Below are 19,338 nucleotides of genomic sequence, written 5' to 3' on the forward strand. Positions count from 1 at the left end.
TAATCCATGTGATCATGAAATCTTGCATGAAGATGATGCAGGCCATACACATGTGTGTTCAAACCTCATCAAAACCACGTTCCGTTCATTCGGTAAACATATATTTATTTGAGTTACCGATTCTGTTTTCTAATTCTAGAATAATGTGTTTGACTAGCATTTTATAAGTTGGAAAGTAAAATGCTAACACATTTATAGACAACAGCCCCTTTCGTGTTGTGAGTACAAAACCAAAAAGAAGTGGTGATCAAGTAGACCTGACAGTTTTGATCATTATAGCAAGAATTTATTTTCTTAACTAGCTTTATTACTCACCAGTTGAAGACATCACAGTTTAAATAAATTTACAATGTTATTACACATTGTGTAAAAACATCGCGTGATGCCGTACGTGGGACTACAAAGTGTTTTACAGTTATGACGTCATAATGCTAACACCTCTGTCAAAATAGTTTTAGACCTTGCTTGATATGACCCGCGGAAACGTAAGAGTCATCACACTCCATGACTTCTTGGAAAATAATTACTTTGCTAATGTTAGGTAAGTAATAAATAAAATACGAAACTGTGTCCCGTGTAATACCATATTTATGAAAATCGTGAATGGTATAGGTATCTAACTCGCTTTCGCTCGTTTAGTATTCTCTATGTATTAAAGTATTAATTGTGTTATTAGTATTAATTGTGTTATTAGTATTAATTGTGTTATTAATACTCAAAGAGACATTTCTTAATCCCTCTCAACACGAGCCTATTTTGATGAATATACATTACGTGACGTCACGTATTTATTTGTATACCAGTATATCGCAATATGCTGTTTAAATGATACGTATTGCAATATTTTTTCTTAGAACCTGTATTGCACATATTGGGCAATAAAATGTCTATATATGACATCCGCCTACAGTGGGTGTGGGTTTACCCATGTCTACGAAGTCGTTCTGCTGTAGGAGTTTGGTGATGGTGTTGCAGGAGCAATGTTGAACTTTCCTGTGGCTATTTTTTATTATTATAAGATATTTATAAGGCGCACATACCCAGTCAAGCAGTGCATGCTCAAGGCGCTGGTATCGGTTTCCCTCGACCACTGGATGCCAGTCTCAACGGTGCATCATGTTATCAATCTCAACTCCCTGGGGAACACACACATCTTAAAGCCACTAGGCGCACCGAGTTATTGGGACTTCCTCAGCTGTTTCTGTCTTATCCCGGCATTTCATTTGTGTTTTTCATACTGCTTGGCTGGAATTGGTGTTTTCCACGATCCATGCACGTGCATTGTCAGCACCGCATCATGCTTTACAGTTACTTTAAACAATCGTGAGATGTCTGGGCCATGTGATTAAACCCGGTGTCGCTTGAGTGGTATTATCCATGTTTCGGGAGTGTCTGCCCTAAGATTAACGAAGTGCGCAGAAAAAAAACTTCAAGAAACCCAAATCAATACAGCCCCGATTATCCATAGTTCAGTGGATCGCATACAATCGGATATGCATGTAGTAAAATCTCGGTGTCACGTGCGACCTGTGACCGGACCTGACCGAACATCAGCATATGTCACGTGGTATCATGTAAACTGTCATAACGGACACAATTTACTTGATGTCACGTGGTATCATGTAAACTGTCATAACGGACACAATTTACTTGATGTCACGTGGTATCATGTAAACTGTCATAACGGACACAATTTACTTGATGTCACGTGGTATCATGTAAACTGTCATACCGGACACAATTTACTAATATCGACGTGGTTGTAGGTGATGTGTTGGGTCGTTAAGGCACATCCGGCGGTCTAAAGACGTGCTGGCAGCATAAATTGGGGGAACAGGGGGAGTTTAGTTTTACGCCGCTCTCAGCAATATTCCATGGCCAGCTATATGGCGTCGGTCTGTAAATAATAGAGTCTGGACCAGACAGTATTGCCATCTACATGTCTGCTAATATGCAGTGCACAACTTCAGTCAGAGACCACATGCAGTTAGAAATTAACATCTTATAAGCCACAAACAAAGAGCCCGCTAAGCGTATCGGCAAATGAACCAGGGCCAATGAAAAGGCTTCGTTACATCCGCCAGCTCTGACAAGGTTCGGATCGCGGCTGCTTCGTTTCGAGGGAGGTAAACCCAAATACAAAATATTGCATTTCTGATATGCTTATAATTTTGTTTATATGGGGTTTTTTCACATTCACCAAATTGAATGCATTTTATATATCATGAAGAAGTGATAACTGTGTGTATATTTCTGGGTGAATATTTAGGTTGCTTATTACCTTTTAGAGAAACCATTCCGAAAGCACGGACACACGGGACATGTTATATACCTCCCTGCTCTGCCCCGGGACATTCACGGGTCAGATAAAACCACCACTGTCACTCTCAATGCATGAGTTTCAAATCGTGTCTTATTGATATTGTTTAGAGTTTCAATAAATAAATCAAACAACACCTGTAATACTTAATATGGCTATTGGTGAGTGAATGAGTTTAGTTTTACGCCGCACTTAGCAATATTCCAGCTAGCTATATGGCGGCGGTCTGTAAATAATTGAGTCCATAATTGGACCAGACAATCCTGTGGTCAACAGCATGAGCATCGATCTACTCAATAGGGAACAGATAACGTGCCAACCATGTCAGCGAATCTAACCACCCGATCCCGTTAGTCGCCTCTTATGACAAGCGTAGTCACCTTTTATGGCAAGCATGGGTTGCCGAAGGTCCGTTCTACCCCGGATAGACCATCACGGGTCAGTATAATACTATGACTATTACTGTAAACTGGGTGCTGCAGTGTAATGGCAATGCATGTTGTCAACTTACCGCTGATTTGAATCCATCGAAGCCATGTTGGCTGTTAATAACAGTGTCAGCCTGACGGCCTCTACTTTCACTTTTAAGTGACCAGAATTAAAAAGTTTCTGTCATTAGTGGAAACAAATTTTGATCAAGCTATTTTTTCAACGATACCAGTGGCTTTAACCTGACTGTAAAGGAGGCAGGGGTTCAGTCTGACTGTAAGGGAGACAAGGATCCAGTCTGACTGTAAAGGAGACGAGGGTCCAGCCTGACTGTAAAGGAGACAGGGGTCCAGTCTGACTGTAAAGGAGACAAGGGTCCAGTCTGACGGTAAAGGAGACAAGGGTCCAGTCTGACTGACAGGGGTCCAGTCTGACTGAAAAGGAGACGGGGGTCCAGTCTGACTGTAAAGGAGAGAAGGGTCCAGTCTGACTGTAAAGGAGACAGGGGTCCAGTCTGACTGTAAAGGAGAGAAGGGTCCAGTCTGACTGTAAAGGAGACGGGGATCCAGTCTGACTGTAAAGGAGAGAAGGGTCCAGTCTGACTGTAAAGGAGACAGGGGTCCAGTCTGACTGTAAAGGAGACAGGGGTCCAGTCTGACTGTAAAGGAGACGGGGTCCAGTCTGACTATAAAGGAGAGAAGGGTCCAGTCTGACTGTAAAGGAGACAGGGGTCCAGTCTGACTGTAAGGGAGACAAGGGTCCAGTCTGACGGTGCCAGTTTCACACGAACCCACTTTGCAGCATATCACACTGTAATGTGGGTGTCGACGATGATGCTGATGATGTTGGTGACGTATTTTCGTGTCGTCTGTGTGGATAAACCAAGGCAATTATACGTATGTCGCCTCACCTGAGTACCCATCGTTACATCAAAAAAGCAATACTCTGGAAAGGAAATCAAATGTCATCACCATAAACTACATGTTGTATCAACTAACGAGTCTGTTTGTGACATCAGCTTGCCGGGTCTTCATTGATTGGCGGAACAGATGTTCGCCATAACTCACGTGACAGCAGAGACACGCGACAATGTTTGACAGCTGTGACTGCTCGATATATATAGCTAATCTACACTCACCCCTTGTGGCAATGTTTACTAAAGCGCCTCATCTGACCCCAACATAAGACTATATTTAGTGTCATTTCTCAAATTATTCTGATATCATTGTTCGTGTCTGCCATAACCATTTATAGGACGTGTATGCGCTACACATAGTACTGACCCAATGTGGAATAATGAACTCTACTTAATGTCCATGGGACATATGCCATGTAGTCATTGTTAAATTCGTCAATTAAGTTACAGTTTGTTTTGAATTGCTCTCAGACACATCATTAGCGTCGGTCTGGAGTACAGAATTTTCCCCTCCACCTAGGCTGTGCCGTACAGCACACGATATCCCGGGGGATCCGAGGCTTGACTACACTGGTACACGTAGAATAAAGGCGTGACTTCATTGGTGCACGTGGAATAAAAGCTTGACTACACCGATACGCGTGGGATAAAGGTTGTCTACAGACAGACAAACAGACATAATTTTATTTTTGTTTCTCTTGTTTATACAACTAATCGCTCAGCGATTTATGAGAGAAATTGCTCCGTAAAAACGAAAATAGTATTAGATAAAATATACATTGCTACCACAGGGCAAAAACAATTTAGACCTAACGGTGTCGTATAAAGGACAGAAAATTAAAGCATGCATTTCGTCTTCTGTAATGTTGACACAATCAAAACAATATCTACATCGATACACGTGGAAGAAAGACTTGACCACACCAATAACGTGGAAAAGAGGCTTGACTACATCGATACACGTACAAAAGAGCTTGACTACATCAATACGCATGGAATAAAGGCTTGACTACATCAATACACATGGAATAAAGGCTTGATTACATCAATACACATGGAATAAAGGCTTGACTACATCAATACACGATGAATTGCCTTGACTACATCGATACGTTAAAACATATTGTGAAGTCAGTCATTTCATGAAATGACTTAGAGGGTCAACTATTTCGCACCATTTTTTGTAACACCAATCACAATACTTCAATCATATCACGACATTTCACAATCTGACATTACTACTCCATGGGTGTTAGAGGAACAAGGATCAGTCTCATGAAACCTAGTACATCACCATTTCAGTATTGTCCTTTGTTGGCTCCCAAGCTGAAACAGTTCACGGAGGTGCAGTCCAGAAGCAAACTAGGTGCGATGCTAACAATCTGCAAGGGTGTGATGTGTGATGTGTGATGTGTGATGTGATGAACAGCTGTAAACGATGTTCACCAACAACATCAATCAGTACAAGATCTGCTATCGCTATACATTAATAGTCATGTGACACAAGGACACTGATTGTAGCGCTGGTGGCACTTGTCACCTCCCTCGTAATCCTGCCTGTGACAGTAGAACTGGCACAGTAAAGCGTAAAGGTGGCACTAGTCACCCCCCTCGTAATCCTGCCTGTGACTGTAGAACTGGCATAGTAAAGCGTAAAGGTGGCACTTGCCACCTCCCTCGTAATCCTGCCTGTGACTATAAAACTGGCACAGTAAAGGGTAAAGGTGGCACTAGTCACCCCCCTCGTAATCCTACCTGTGACTGTAGAACTGGCATAGTAAAGCGTAAAGGTGGCACTTGCCACCTCCCTCGTAATCCTGCCTGTGACTGTAGAACTGGCACAGTAAAGGGTAACGGTGGCACTTGCCACCTCCCTCGTAATCCTGCCTGTGACTGTAGAACTGGCACAGTAAAGGGTAAAGGTGGCACTAGTCACCCCCCTCGTAATCCTGCCTGTGACTATAGAACTGGCACAGTAAAGCGTAAAGGTGGCACTTGCCACCTCCCTCGTAATCCTGCCTGTGACTGTAGAACTGGCACAGTAAAACGTAAAGGTGGCACTAGTCACCCCCCTCGTAATCCTGCCTGTGACTGTAGAACTGGCATAGTAAAGCGTAAAGGTGGCACCTTGTGATGCAATCAGTGAGTGAGCGAATGGGTTTAGTTCTCCTCCGCTTTTAGCAAAATACAAGGTCTTCGGCGTATCGAGCAAACACTTTAACCATTAGGCTACTCCACCGCCCTTTGTGATGTAATGTGAGTGAGTTTAGTTTTACGCCGCACTTAGCAATATTCCAGCTTTATGGCGGCGGTCTGTAAATAATCGAGTCTAGACTAGACAATCCAGTGATGAACAGCACAAGCATTGATCTGCTCAACTAGAAATCGATGACGTGTATCAAACAAGTCAGTCTGATCACCCGATCCCGTTAGTCGCCTCTTAGAACAAGCATAGTTGCCTTTTATGGCAAGCATGGGCTGCTGAAGGCCTATTCTACACAGGACCTTCACGGGTCTGATGTAATGTGAGATGGGGGGAATAACTATATATTCTATATTATAACTATATGTTCAAGAATAAGGTGCTAATATTTTAGTACCATGTGGCAGCTTTCAGAACTTTCGGTATAAATCTAGTGCAGGTCTAAATATAGCACAAGTCCAAACATAGCATACCTCAGTGAATCAACAGGTACAACGTGAGACAGGTGAAATATTGCTGTGCAGCGTTTAACGCCGCCTGATTACAACGTGAGACAGGTGAAATATTGCTGTGCAGCGTTTAACGCCCCCTGATTACAAAGTGAATCGTGACATGCTTCACACACGTGTTTCTGGACCACCAAACAACGTCACTAGTCTGCAGGTCCACGTGTTCTAGACTTTTATAATACAACATACTACAATCATGTATATCACAATATCGGCCCCTTTCTGTTGATGTGGCCTCGAGCCATGAATGTTAGAATATGCGAAATCTTTATCACCACTCTGCTGGTGCCGGCCTGAGGACATGTATGTAGATAAACTCAGGTAGCTGGAGGTAGTCGTCACTGGGTAGAGATGTACTGGGACCAGTAGGCCTGACTATCGTAGTGCAGCTGTCAACTCCCGCAACACATGGCGCAGGGTCGATCCCTGCCTCGCTCACAAACCTCCTAATAACACATTGATCACATCACCACGGGGAATATCACACCTCGTCATACTAATGCCGGCCCAAGGTGAGAACCATCCACTATTATACCTCTCTGTTTCTCCATCCAACTAACATGTTATGTGATGTCAAGGTAGTCACAGAAATGGCTTCTTTCCTCCGGGAATATTGTCTTAGCTAACGTACCTTGTCTTACATGCAAGTTATGTTAATATCGAACTTGTTAACACGGTGTTGGCAGGTGCAGCTGTTGTCGTCACTGCCAACATATACAAGAACCTACTTTGGTGATGATTATTATGATACACGGCGTGAAAAACATGCCAAATTTATGTGAGAGAATTTTAGTGGGACCACAATCACTAGATCTTTGCTTCTTACAACTGATGGACAGGACTCGTTGTTCAAAACGAACTGATCGTAAGAAAGATGGAGGTTACCACACGTATACACCCGACAGACGCAGTCGCTTGACATGTAACCTGTGACCTGAACCGCTCTTGTCTCCATAGCAGGATGTGTCCAGTCAGATATATTCTACTTAACGTTACTACATGCCCCAAACGTAAGGATCCCTAGATAACTGTACTGTTCAGTTATACCCAGTTTACGGGTCGATTTAGTAAGCCTTCGCGACATACTTTAAATCTGATTAGTTGCACTATTTTGTTACTATGCAACTAACTGAGACACTGGTATCAGGTATGTCAATTTCAGGTTGGACACAGCTTATGACGAATTTCCAGCTACTTGTATTTTATCCTGACCTGGGATATTAATGTTGTTTAGTCATTGTAAACTGTACCACTCCTTTTAGGTATATGAGAGACGGTCTACACAGCCCAGGGTAGGGAGCCCATCAAGCCATGAGGAAACTGTACAGAATCATCCCTCGCCTGGTTGTAGTAGCGGCTCTGGTCAGTTTCATGTACTTCTCTCAGAGGTTGTACAAGACGGACGGGTTGTCTCAGTGGTTCACTAAATCACAGATACACGTGGTACCGCTAGCCCCACGCCCAGACGTCCATACATACCACAAAAAGAGTAAATCTGGGACTGTGAAGACGATCAAGGATGGTGTCAAAGCTGATGCTGATGGTGACGATAGTGACAATAATTACGTGGTTGTACATGACGTCGCAGAGGAGGGAGATGCAGTCCACGATGGTGGCGTGGATGCCAATCATGATGAAGTGATTGGGGACGCTGTACATGCTGATGATAGAGAGAAGATCGCGCATGGTGAAGCCGCCAAAGCCAACGTGGATGTCCCAGCCAGCCAGGTTAAGGGAGACAATCCAGTGAAAGATGTGACGTTTCCAGCGTTCGTCAAGGAAATTGTTGAGGGAGGCCTCGGTTAGTACACAAGGACAAAGTACCGATTGTATAACTAGACTTTTTATTCCAGTCTGACAAAGAGTGGGAGGACCACACTGTCAGTTGTCTACTGACTGTGGCGAGGTCGGACAATACTGTCAGGGTTTTAGACACGTTTAATCACGTTTCACTTGTACAGATATGTGTCTACCTGTCAGTTGTATAGACGCATGTCGACTTGTCAGTAGTATAGATTTGTACTTGTCAGTTGTATAGATATGTGTCCACCTGTCAGTTGTATAGATATGTGTCTACCTGTCAGTTGTATAGATATGTGTCTACCTGTCAGTTGTATAGATATGTGTCTACCTGTCAGTTGTATAGATATGTGTCTACCTGTCAGTTGTATAGATATGTGTCCACCTGTCAGTTGTATATACACGTGTCTACCTGTCAACAGTATAGGTTTCTGTATCTACTAGTTGTATAGATATGTATCTGTCAGCTGTATGGATATGTGTCTATCTGTCAGTTCTGTAGACACGTTTCGACCTATCTATAGAATCATGTGTACCTGTCAGTTGTATCTATAGACACCTGCACCTGTGTACCTGTCTTTTGTATAGAAACGTGTCCACGTCTCAGTTTTATAAATATATGTCTACCTATTAGTTGTATAGACACGTGTCCATCTTTGAGGTATACACACACATGTCGACCTGTCAGCTGTATAGACACGTGACGACCTGTCAGCTGTATAGACACGAGTCTACCTGTCAGGTGTATGGGTATATGTCTTACTAGTATAGACACAGTTAACTTCTTCTAGTCATGTAGAAATTGGGCAATAAAGAAGGATTCCAATATATTGATGAACAGCGTCTTTATTGCTATGAGAGCGACGTTTCGGTGTAGGCTTTCATCACTTTCTTGATAACGGAGTCAGCACCTGTACCGTAACGTCGCTCTCATGGCAATAAAGAAGCTGTACATTCATATACAGTCATCCTTCCTTACCTGTCTGTTGTATGGGCACGTGTCTACCTGTCAGTTGTATATGTATGTGTGTGTCTGCCAATTGTATAGATACGTGTCCACTTGTCAGTTGTATAGACACATGTCTACCTGTCAGTTGTATAGACACATGTCCTCATGTCAGTTGTATAGACACGTGTCTAGTTATCAGTGGTATAGACAGGTGTCTAGTTATCAGTGGTATAGACAGGTGTCTAGTCATCAGTGGTATAGACAGGTGTCTAGTTATCAGTGGTATAGACACGTGTCTAGTTATCAGTGGTATAGACAGGTGTCTAGTTATCAGTGGTATAGACAGGTGTCTAGTCATCAGTGGTATAGACACGTGTCTAGTTATCAGTGGTATAGACACGTGTCTAGTTATCAGTGGTATAGACAGGTGTCTAGTCATCAGTTGTATAGACACGTGTCTAGTTATCAGTGGTATAGACACGTGTCTAGTTATCAGTGGTATAGACAGGTGTCTAGTCATCAGTGGTATAGACACGTGTCTAGCTATCAGTGGTATAGACAGGTGTCTAGTCATCAGTTGTATAGACAGGTGTCTAGTCATCAGTGGTATAGACAGGTGTCTAGTCATCAGTGGTATAGACAGGTGTCTAGTTATCAGTTGTATAGACACGTGTCTAGTTATCAGTTGTATAGACAGGTGTCTAGTTATCAGTGGTATAGGCAGGTGTCTAGTCATCAGTGGTATAGACAGGTGTCTAGTCATCAGTGGTATAGACACGTGTCTAGTCATCAGTGGTATAGACAGGTGTCTAGTTATCAGTGGTATAGACACGTGTCTAGTTATCAGTGGTATAGACAGGTGTCTAGTCATCAGTTGTATAGACACGTGACTAGTTATCAGTGGTATAGACAGGTGTCTAGTTATCAGTGGTATAGACAGGTGTCTAGTCATCAGTGGTATAGACAGGTGTCTAGTCATCAGTGGTATAGACACGTGTCTAGTTATCAGTGGTATAGACACGTGTCTAGTCATCAGTGGTATAGACAGGTGTCTAGTTATCAGTGGTATAGACAGGTGTCTAGTCATCAGTGGTATAGACAGGTGTCTAGTCATCAGTGGTATAGACAGGTGTCTAGTCATCAGTGGTATAGACAGGTGTCTAGTCATCAGTGGTATAGACAGGTGTCTAGTCATCAGTGGTATAGACAGGTGTCTAGTCATCAGTGGTATAGACAGGTGTCTGTATTTCGTTGTATGTGAACACAGGTGATCGTGGCGCCAGGGCGGTGATGAAGCTGTCGGCATCAGAGAAGCTGGAGTCTGACCGGGTCATGGCGCTGAACGACTTTAACCAGTACGCCAGTGACAGGATCTCCATCCATCGTCGCCTTGACGACAGACGGGATGCTTAGTAAGTCACACATACGTAGATGTAGTACTGTGGCACGTCATGATAGCCAGTTATGACCGATGAGTGTACAACTACAAAGTGTATGGTATAACAGCTTCTGCCGGTTGATTACAGGTGTATGATATTCACAATCACTGTTGGCTATATACGGACATACGTTATAGATACATGTTATTTGCTGTCGGTCTTAAATGGGTGAACGATATACTGGTTATATGCTGTTGCTGTCACGTATATATGGGTGAATAATATACATGTTGTATGCAGTTACTGTCAGTCATATATCGGTGAATGGTATCAGAGACCATAAAATTCTCTGATGGTATACATGCTGTAAACTGTCACTGTCATTCATAATATATGAATAATATATATTGATGCCACATACTGCCACTGTCACCTGCGTATAGATGAATGATATACATGCTGTAGGTGCTATACATGTTCTACGTCAACTATTTGCAGTTGTAAGAACGCCACCTACCCCTCCAAACTTCCGGTTGCAAGCGTCATCATCTGCTTTCACAACGAGGCTTGGTCGGTCCTGCTGAGGTCTGTGCACAGTATCTTGGACAGGTCACCGCCTCACCTGTTAGGGGAGATCATCTTGGTGGACGACCTCTCCTCAATGGGTAAGATACACCTCTGTGTGCAGTGGGGTAAGATACACCTCTGTATGCAGTGGGATAAGATACACCTCTGTATGCAGTGGGATAAGATACACCTCTGTATGCAGTTGGGTAAGATACATCTCTGTATGCAGTGGGGTAAGATACACCTCTGTATGCAGTAGGGTAAGATACACCTCTGTATGCAGTGGGATAAGATACACCTCTGTATGCAGTGGGATAAGATACACCTCTGTATGCAGTAGGGTAAGATACACCTCTGTATGCAGTGGGGTAAGATACACCTCTGTATGCAGTTGGGTAAGATACACCTCTGTATGCAGTAGGGTAAGATACACCTCTGTATGCAGTGGTATAAGATACACCTCTGTATGCAGTGGGGTAAGATACACCTCTGTATGAAGTAGGGTAAGATACACCTCTGTATGCAGTGGGGTAAGATACACCTCTGTATGCAGTGGAGTAAGATACACATCTGTACATGTATGCAGTGGGGTAAGATACACCTCTGTATGCAGTGGGGTAAGATACACCTCTGTATGCAGTGGGGTAAGATAAACCTCTGTATGCAGTGGGGTAAGATACACCTCTGTATGCAGTGGGGTAAGATACACCTCTGTATGCAGTGGGGTAAGATAAACCTCTGTATGCAGTGGGGTAAGATACACCTCTGTATGCAGTAGGATCAAACGAGATAAGTGGAGGAGCCTAGGGCCGCGCGGGTAGAACACCGACCAGTATTAAATGGCAACCACCACATATCTGTATAACAACCAGTATTGTATAGCGACCACCGCATGGCTGTATGACAACCAGCATTGTATGGCGACAACCTCATGCCTGTATAACAATCAGTATTGTTTAGCAGTATGTAACGATATGCCCTGGCAGCATGTTAAATGTAACTTTAGCCTAACTGCGGACACCTGGAAATCATGTTAAATGTAACTCTAGGTCAACTACGGACACCTGTTTCATGTAAGTTCAGACACGTGATACCACGTTAAATGTATCTTTATGGACACCACGTTAAATGTAACCATCTGCAGATACCTAAACAACATGTTATATAGATATCTGTAGACCATCTGCACGCACCGTGACGTCATGTTACATGTAACATTAGATCACCATGACACACCATGTTACACGTAACTTCAGAGCATCTGAAGGCCCCCTTGGACCGCTACATGGCGGACTACCCCAAAGTGAAGATTGTCAGAGCGTCCAGGAGGGAGGGACTGACCAGAGGCCGACTGCTGGGGTATGACCAGGCCAAGGGTCCAGTGCTCGTCTTCCTCGACTCTCACATAGAGTGCTTCCCAGGTACGGTGCGTGTAAACTATAGCACATTCCAGAGAGAACTGTTGGCGAGGAACCAGGACCTGGCTTTACTGAGCGTGCAACAATAATACCATGCTCATAATATTGCTGTTAGTATGCTCAAATGGATTCTTGCATCTCGTTTGTGCTGATTATTAAACAAACTTTTTGTGCTTGTCCACAAGCAATTTGCTACAGTGACATGGACGAACTCAAAGTCAAACCTGTGTGTGTCTGTAACACCTTCATCCCATGTGTTTCCAGGTTGGCTGGAGCCCCTCTTGTCTAAGATAGCCGCGGACCCCCGAGCAGTAGCGTTCCCTGTCATCCCAGTGATCAGCAGATTGGACTTGAGTGTCCAAAACACCATGAGTCTGACGGTCGGCAAGTTCAAGTGGAACGGTCTGACCTTCACATGGGGTGGCATGTCGAACAAGGAAAAGGCCCGCAGAAAGGAGAAGTACGAGCCCGTCAGGTCAGTACACTCATCCTGTTCATCAGGTCAGTATCCTGTTCATCAGGTCACGTCATACCTCCATTATGTCATGCCCGCATCCTGTCATACACTCATTGTTTTCATCATGTCATACACTAATGCTGTTCATGTCATACACTCATCCTGTTCATCAATCATACTATCATTCTGTTCTGCATGTCATGCACTCACATTGTTTATCATGTCATACTGACACCCCTTTCTGCATGCAATGCACTCATCCCGTCACTAGGTCATACACTTCATCGCTCATTATATCTGACATTATGGAATACACTTACCATGTTCATCTATCGTGTCGTGTACTCATCATTCCTCGACACTACTGGGCTGTGTGTCTACTTAGGAGATAAACATACTGTGATGGAAAATCAGAGATATATAACAAAATTATAATAGCTCTAAATTTGATTTAAAACCGAACGCGTAGCGTAGCGTGAGGTTTTAAATACGAAATTTAGAGCTTTTAAACAAATACATAAAGTGTGGGAAAATCAGAGGTATATAACGTGATTACATACCTCTGAATGACTTTGATTAACCAATCACAATCAAGTATTTACTGAAGTCACGATAGAATTATTATTTTGTAACTCCTCAGTGATGCTCGACTGATTGTCTGCCATGAAACGTAGATACATCTCTTCCTATGTTCCAGATCCCCGACGATGCCCGGTGGATTATTCGCGATAGACAAGCAGTGGTTCACGACCCTTGGGACATATGACCCGGGACTGGACTTCTGGGGCGGGGAGAACGTGGAACTCTCATTTAAGGTCGGCTGGAATCTCGTCTTGTATGGAATCTCATATTGTCTGGAAACTAGCTTTGTTACAATATTTCAAGGCGGTATCTCGTGCCTTTATGACAAACAACAATGGCGATAACTGAAATCCTGGCACTCTGGCCTTTCCCAAAACAGACAGCTCTGACACGTTTTCCGTTTGAAGTACCGATATTAAACCATACCCTTTGTAGTACAGATTACATTGATTCATGATGTGCATGTATACTTGTGTGTATGAAGGCCTGGATGTGTAACGGGTCGGTGGAGCTCATCCCGTGCTCCCAGGTCGGTCACATCTTTAGGACGGTCAACCCCATCAAGTGGCCGAAAGGGGGCGTCATAATGCGGAACTCCATTCGTGTGGCGGAGGTGTGGCTGGACGAGTTCAAGGACGTGTTCTATGACTTCTCGTTTCATAAAACTGTAAGTGGTTGTTTGAAACAGAAAAGGATACTTGTAGTCATTACTCAAAAGCAAACTGAACGACAAAATATTATAGTGATTCGAATCAAAATAAACTAAAAGCAGCAAACCTTTTCGTTCAAGTATGGAGAACCGAAAACGTGAAAAAGCACTTGTCAGCACTTGCGTGTCTTATCGAAACTCTATTGTGGAAACCAGAGAGACAGTAAAACACGGTAAGAGACGGTAAGTGACGGTAAGTGACGGTAAGAGACGGTAAGAGACGGTAAGTGACGGTAAGAGACGGTAAGTGACGGTAAGACACGGCGACACGTTTGTTTCATTGACGTTCACGAAATCCCAATCCACCGTTGCCGTGCTGCGACAGAACTCATCGGGAGTGTTGCTAAATGTACGGTAGCGCTAGAGGAAGAAATACCCATTGCGCTAAGCACGAAGGCTTCAATGAATGACGACTGGAGTAGTTTGTAGTAACACTGGAGTGTTGAAACACGGTTTTCTCATTACATTGTCGACTGATGGCATTGTTGTGTTGACTTAAGACAGACGTGTGATAGCACTTTCTTCCCATAGCCTTGTCACATAACAATATTCTTTCTTCATAACACCATTGTGTGATAACAATGTTGTCAGGTCACTGTCCTCCGACAGCGTTGTCACATAATAAGATTGTTTCTTCATAACGCAGTTGTGTGATAAAAGTGTGGTCAGTACACAATCGTCTAACACAGTTGTGTGAAAACATTGTCTTCCTGCTACAGGATTTCGGCGACGTGAGCGCCAGGAAGCGACTACGGGAATCCCTGCACTGCCATGACTTCAGATGGTACATGGACAACGTCATGGACGGGCAGCTGCCACCCACAGTCGTGGCGCGGGGAGAGGTGGGGTTACTTTCACTTTCACATGAAAATTTTGACAAGATTGTGTCCATCTATATTTGTGTCCATCTCATCCTCCGATGTCTGTTTCTCAGATCCGGAACACACAAACACCGTTGTGCCTTGACAGTATGGCGGCTAAGAGGGTGCCAGAGTTGTTCGGTTGTCATGGAGACGGCGGGAATCAGGTATGTGGTTGCCAGGAAATCCTGACTCTGTTAAAGTCAAGAATCACACGAGTGAATGGCAGACACTGTCCCGTTTACATACACAAGTTGACGATTAGATATACTGAGTCAAAAAAGAAACTTCACATTCTTTCTTCAGGGCACTATAAAATAACAAGAGATGGTAAGATGGTTAAATTGCTATTATTTCATTGCTGAGATCTGTGTGATGTACTCGATACATTGACAATGCCACAGTCGGTTCCATTCGGGTACACCGTTCCAAAACATGGGTATACGGAATGTCAAGTCACAAGAATATGAATTCGAAATTTCTCAGTTCAATATTCTGTATAGCCGCCCCGCGCATTCATCACTGCCAAACACCGTCTCCTCATCGGCAGCCTGATGCTTGTGAACGCGTGTTTGGGGATTCTGTACCATTGCTCTTGCAAGGCAGCGCCAAGTTCCTGCAAATTCTTAGGCTGGTTCCTAAGACCACGAAACCTTCTCCCAAGTGCATCCGACACGTGCTGTATTGGAATAAGGTCAGGGGACCTCGATGGCCAATTCACGACGTTGATTCCAGCGTTTTGAAGGAAATTTCGTGTCAACATCGCGATATTCGACAGAGCATTATCATGCTGGAACTGTAGACCTGAGCCGCCATGAAAGGAACGAGTTCAGGGGTGAGCACCTGGTCGCAGTAAGCAGCAGCTGTGAGGTTTCCACGGATGGCCAGAAGTCGGGAACGGTTGTTCCCACAGAAAGCACCCCACCCTATTCAACTTCTGCCCCTGAATTTTTGAACTTCCTGTACACAACGATGGGCATACCGTTCACGACGTCGTCTCCAAACTCCATGCCTGCCGTAAGCGAATCTGAGGGTAAACCTGGATTCATAGCTAAAGACGACTCGATTCCAGTCTCTTTGTGTCCATCGGAGGTGACTATGAGCCCACAGCAGACACTGACGTTGATGAAACGGCGTTAATATTGACCCACGATATGGACGTCGAGAATGGAGATTGGCAGTCCGCAACCGATTTCGAATGGTCTGTGAGGACAGGTGACCTCTAGACATCTCAGCCCTGGTTCGTGTAGCAGGCAGATATCTGTCACGTAGGTGACGTAAGACGATTTGACGGTCGTCTGCTCGTGACATCACACGTGGACGAGCCGACCTTGGGCGATCAGAAGTGGAGCCAGTTTCTTGCAGACGACCCCATAAGTCATACACAGTAAGACGGCTGCATCCCTTTGCTCTTGCGACGTCAATAACTGATCTTCCCGCTTGCAACATGCCAACGGCACGTTCAGGTTGCATATTTGACAATCGTGGCATTTAAAGGACTGTTAGAACACGTGCAAATGAAGAAAACTTCCATGCAATATCACGTGATCGACTGCACGTACAAAACCTGATTTGGCACTAACGTCATTTGCACGACGAATGGATGGGTTTGAGTGGGTTTTGCTAACGTATTTCTTGAGTCGAAAGATAGGGATCCCATTTCGGATACATAAATGCATCATCAGAGAAAAAAAATATTTATTAGTTTTAAAAATTTCATTTTGAGAAGTTTCCTTTTTTGACTCAGCATAGTTGAACTATAGCAGGGGTTCTGTGGACTTCCTGAGCGACATTGTGGGGTTGTGGTGTGAGGGGACAGTGAGGGGAGGACGGGGTTGTGGTGTGAGGGGACAGTGAGTGGAGGACGGGGTTGTGGTGTGGGGGGACATTGAGGGGGGTGGGGGTGGGGCTGTGGTATGAGGGGACACTGAGGGGACGACGGGGTTGTGGTATGAGGGGACATTGTGCGGATGACAGGGTTGTGGTGTGAGGGGACATTGTGAGGAGAACAGTGTTGTGGTGTGAGGGGACAGTGATGGGAGGACAGTGTTATGATGTGAGATCACATTGCGGGGTGGACAGGGTTGTGGTGTGAGGGGACATTGATTACATTGCGGGATGGACAGAGTTGTGGTGTGAGGGGACAGTGTTGTGATGTGAGATCACATTGCGGGATGGACAAGGTTGTGGTGTGAGGGTACATTGTGGGGAGGACAGGGTTGTGGTATGAGGGGACAGTGAGGGGAGAAAGGGGTTGTGGTGTGAGGGGACAGTGAGGGGAGGACGGAGTTGAGATGTGAGATTACACTGCGCGGCGGACAAGGTTGTGGTGTGAGGAGACAGTGAGGGGAGGACGTGGTTGTGGTGTGAGAGGACAGTGAGGGGAGGACAGTGTTGTGATGTGAGATTACATTGCACGGTGGACAGGGTTGTGGTGTGAGGGGACAGTGATCTGAGAAAGGGGTTGTGGTGTGAGATGACAGTTCCAGAAGCATGTCACTAGATTGTTTCTTGTCCGTCACTGACAAATATGTCGTTTGTGATCAGTGTGGAGACATTGGTGATAGAAGTCAGTTACACAACAGGTGTTTGTAATTCCAGTGGTGGGTGATGACGGACACTGGTCAAATCATGCAGGACACCATGACATTGTGCTACGAAGATGGGCGACTGCGATTCAACCGGTGTACACCAAGGTCTCCCTACTGGATATTGAACTATGACGTAGGTCACCGCCACAGTTGCAGTCAGTCACAGTACCTATACAATCACAATCATGGGAGATCACAGTCACAGTCACAGCATATGACAGTAACAGTCACAGTTGCAGTCAGTCACAGTACCATGTACAATAACAGTCATGGGATATCACAGTTACAATCACAGCATATGACAGCAACAGTCACAGTTACAGACAGTCACAGTACCTATACAATCACAATCATGGGAGATCACAGTCACAATCACAGCATATGACAGTAACAGTCACAGTTGCAGTCAGTCGCAGTACTTATACAATAACAGTCATGGGATATCACAGTCACAATCACAGCATATGACAGAAACAGTCACAGTTACAGACAGTCACAGTACCTATACAATCACAATCATGGGAAATCACAGTCACAATCACAGCATATGACAGTAACAGTCAAAGTTGCAGTCAGTCGCAGTACCTATACAATCACAATCATAAGAGATCACAGTCACAGTCACAGCATATGACAGTAACAGTCACAGTTGCAGTCAGTCACAGTACCATATACAATAACAGTCATGGGATATCACAGTTACAATCACAGCATATGACAGTAACAGTCACAGTTACAGACAGTCACTGTACCTAACAATCACAATCATGGGAGATCACAATCACAATCACAGCATATGACAGTAACAGTCACAGTTGCAGTCAGTCACAGTACCATGTACAATAACAGTCATGGGATGTCACAGTTACAATCAGAGCATATGACACTAACAGTCACCGTTACAGACAGTCACAGTACCTATACAATCACAATCATGGGAGATCACAGTCACAGTCACAGCACATGACAGTCACAGTTACAGTTGCAGTCAGTCACAGTACCATATACAATAACAGTCATGGGATATCACAGTTACAATCACAGCATATGACAGTAACAGTCACAGTTGCAGTCAGTCACAGTACCATGTACAATAACAGTCATGGGATGTCACAGTTACAATCAGAGCATATGACACTAACAGTCACCGTTACAGACAGTCACAGTACCTATACAATCACAATCATGGGAGATCACAGTCACAGCCACAGCATATGACAGTCAAAGTTACAGTTGCAGTCAGTCACAGTACCATATACAATAACAGTCATGGGATATCACAGTTACAATCACAGCATATGACAGTAACAGTCACAGTTACAGACAGTCACAGTACCTATACAATCACAATCATGGGAGATCACAGTCACAGTCACAGCACATGACAGTCACAGTTACAGTTGCAATCAGTCACAGTACCATGTACAATAACAGTCATAGGATATCACAGTTACTATCACAGCATATGACAGTAACAGTCACAGTTACAGACAGTCACAGTACCTATACAATCAAAATCATGGGAGATCACAGTCACAGTCACAGCATATGACAGTCACAGTCACAGTTGCAGTCAGTCACAGTACCATATACAATAACAGTCATGGGATATCACAGTTACAATCACAGCATATGACAGTCACAGTCAC

The 19,338-nt window shown here is 44.2% G+C and overlaps 1 protein-coding gene across 1 annotated transcript in view; it reads left to right on the forward strand.

Moving 5' to 3' along the window:
- The first annotated feature begins 6,757 nt into the window (after positions 1–6,757).
- LOC137269887 (polypeptide N-acetylgalactosaminyltransferase 5-like) overlaps positions 6,758–19,338 on the forward strand; it is a 76,961-nt gene continuing 64,380 nt past the window's right edge. The window contains exons 1-11 of the mRNA XM_067803720.1: positions 6,758–6,889; positions 7,640–8,178; positions 10,394–10,538; positions 11,004–11,170; positions 12,329–12,493; positions 12,755–12,965; positions 13,645–13,762; positions 14,014–14,196; positions 14,958–15,080; positions 15,173–15,265; positions 17,700–17,822. Coding sequence (XP_067659821.1) covers positions 7,689–8,178; positions 10,394–10,538; positions 11,004–11,170; positions 12,329–12,493; positions 12,755–12,965; positions 13,645–13,762; positions 14,014–14,196; positions 14,958–15,080; positions 15,173–15,265; positions 17,700–17,822 — 1,818 coding nt within the window. The 5' untranslated portion in view covers positions 6,758–6,889; positions 7,640–7,688. The remainder of the gene's footprint in view (positions 6,890–7,639; positions 8,179–10,393; positions 10,539–11,003; positions 11,171–12,328; positions 12,494–12,754; positions 12,966–13,644; positions 13,763–14,013; positions 14,197–14,957; positions 15,081–15,172; positions 15,266–17,699; positions 17,823–19,338) is intronic.

This window comes from Haliotis asinina, unplaced genomic scaffold, assembly GCF_037392515.1.
Source record: "Haliotis asinina isolate JCU_RB_2024 unplaced genomic scaffold, JCU_Hal_asi_v2 scaffold_18, whole genome shotgun sequence".
Taxonomy (NCBI): Eukaryota; Metazoa; Mollusca; class Gastropoda; order Lepetellida; family Haliotidae; genus Haliotis; species Haliotis asinina.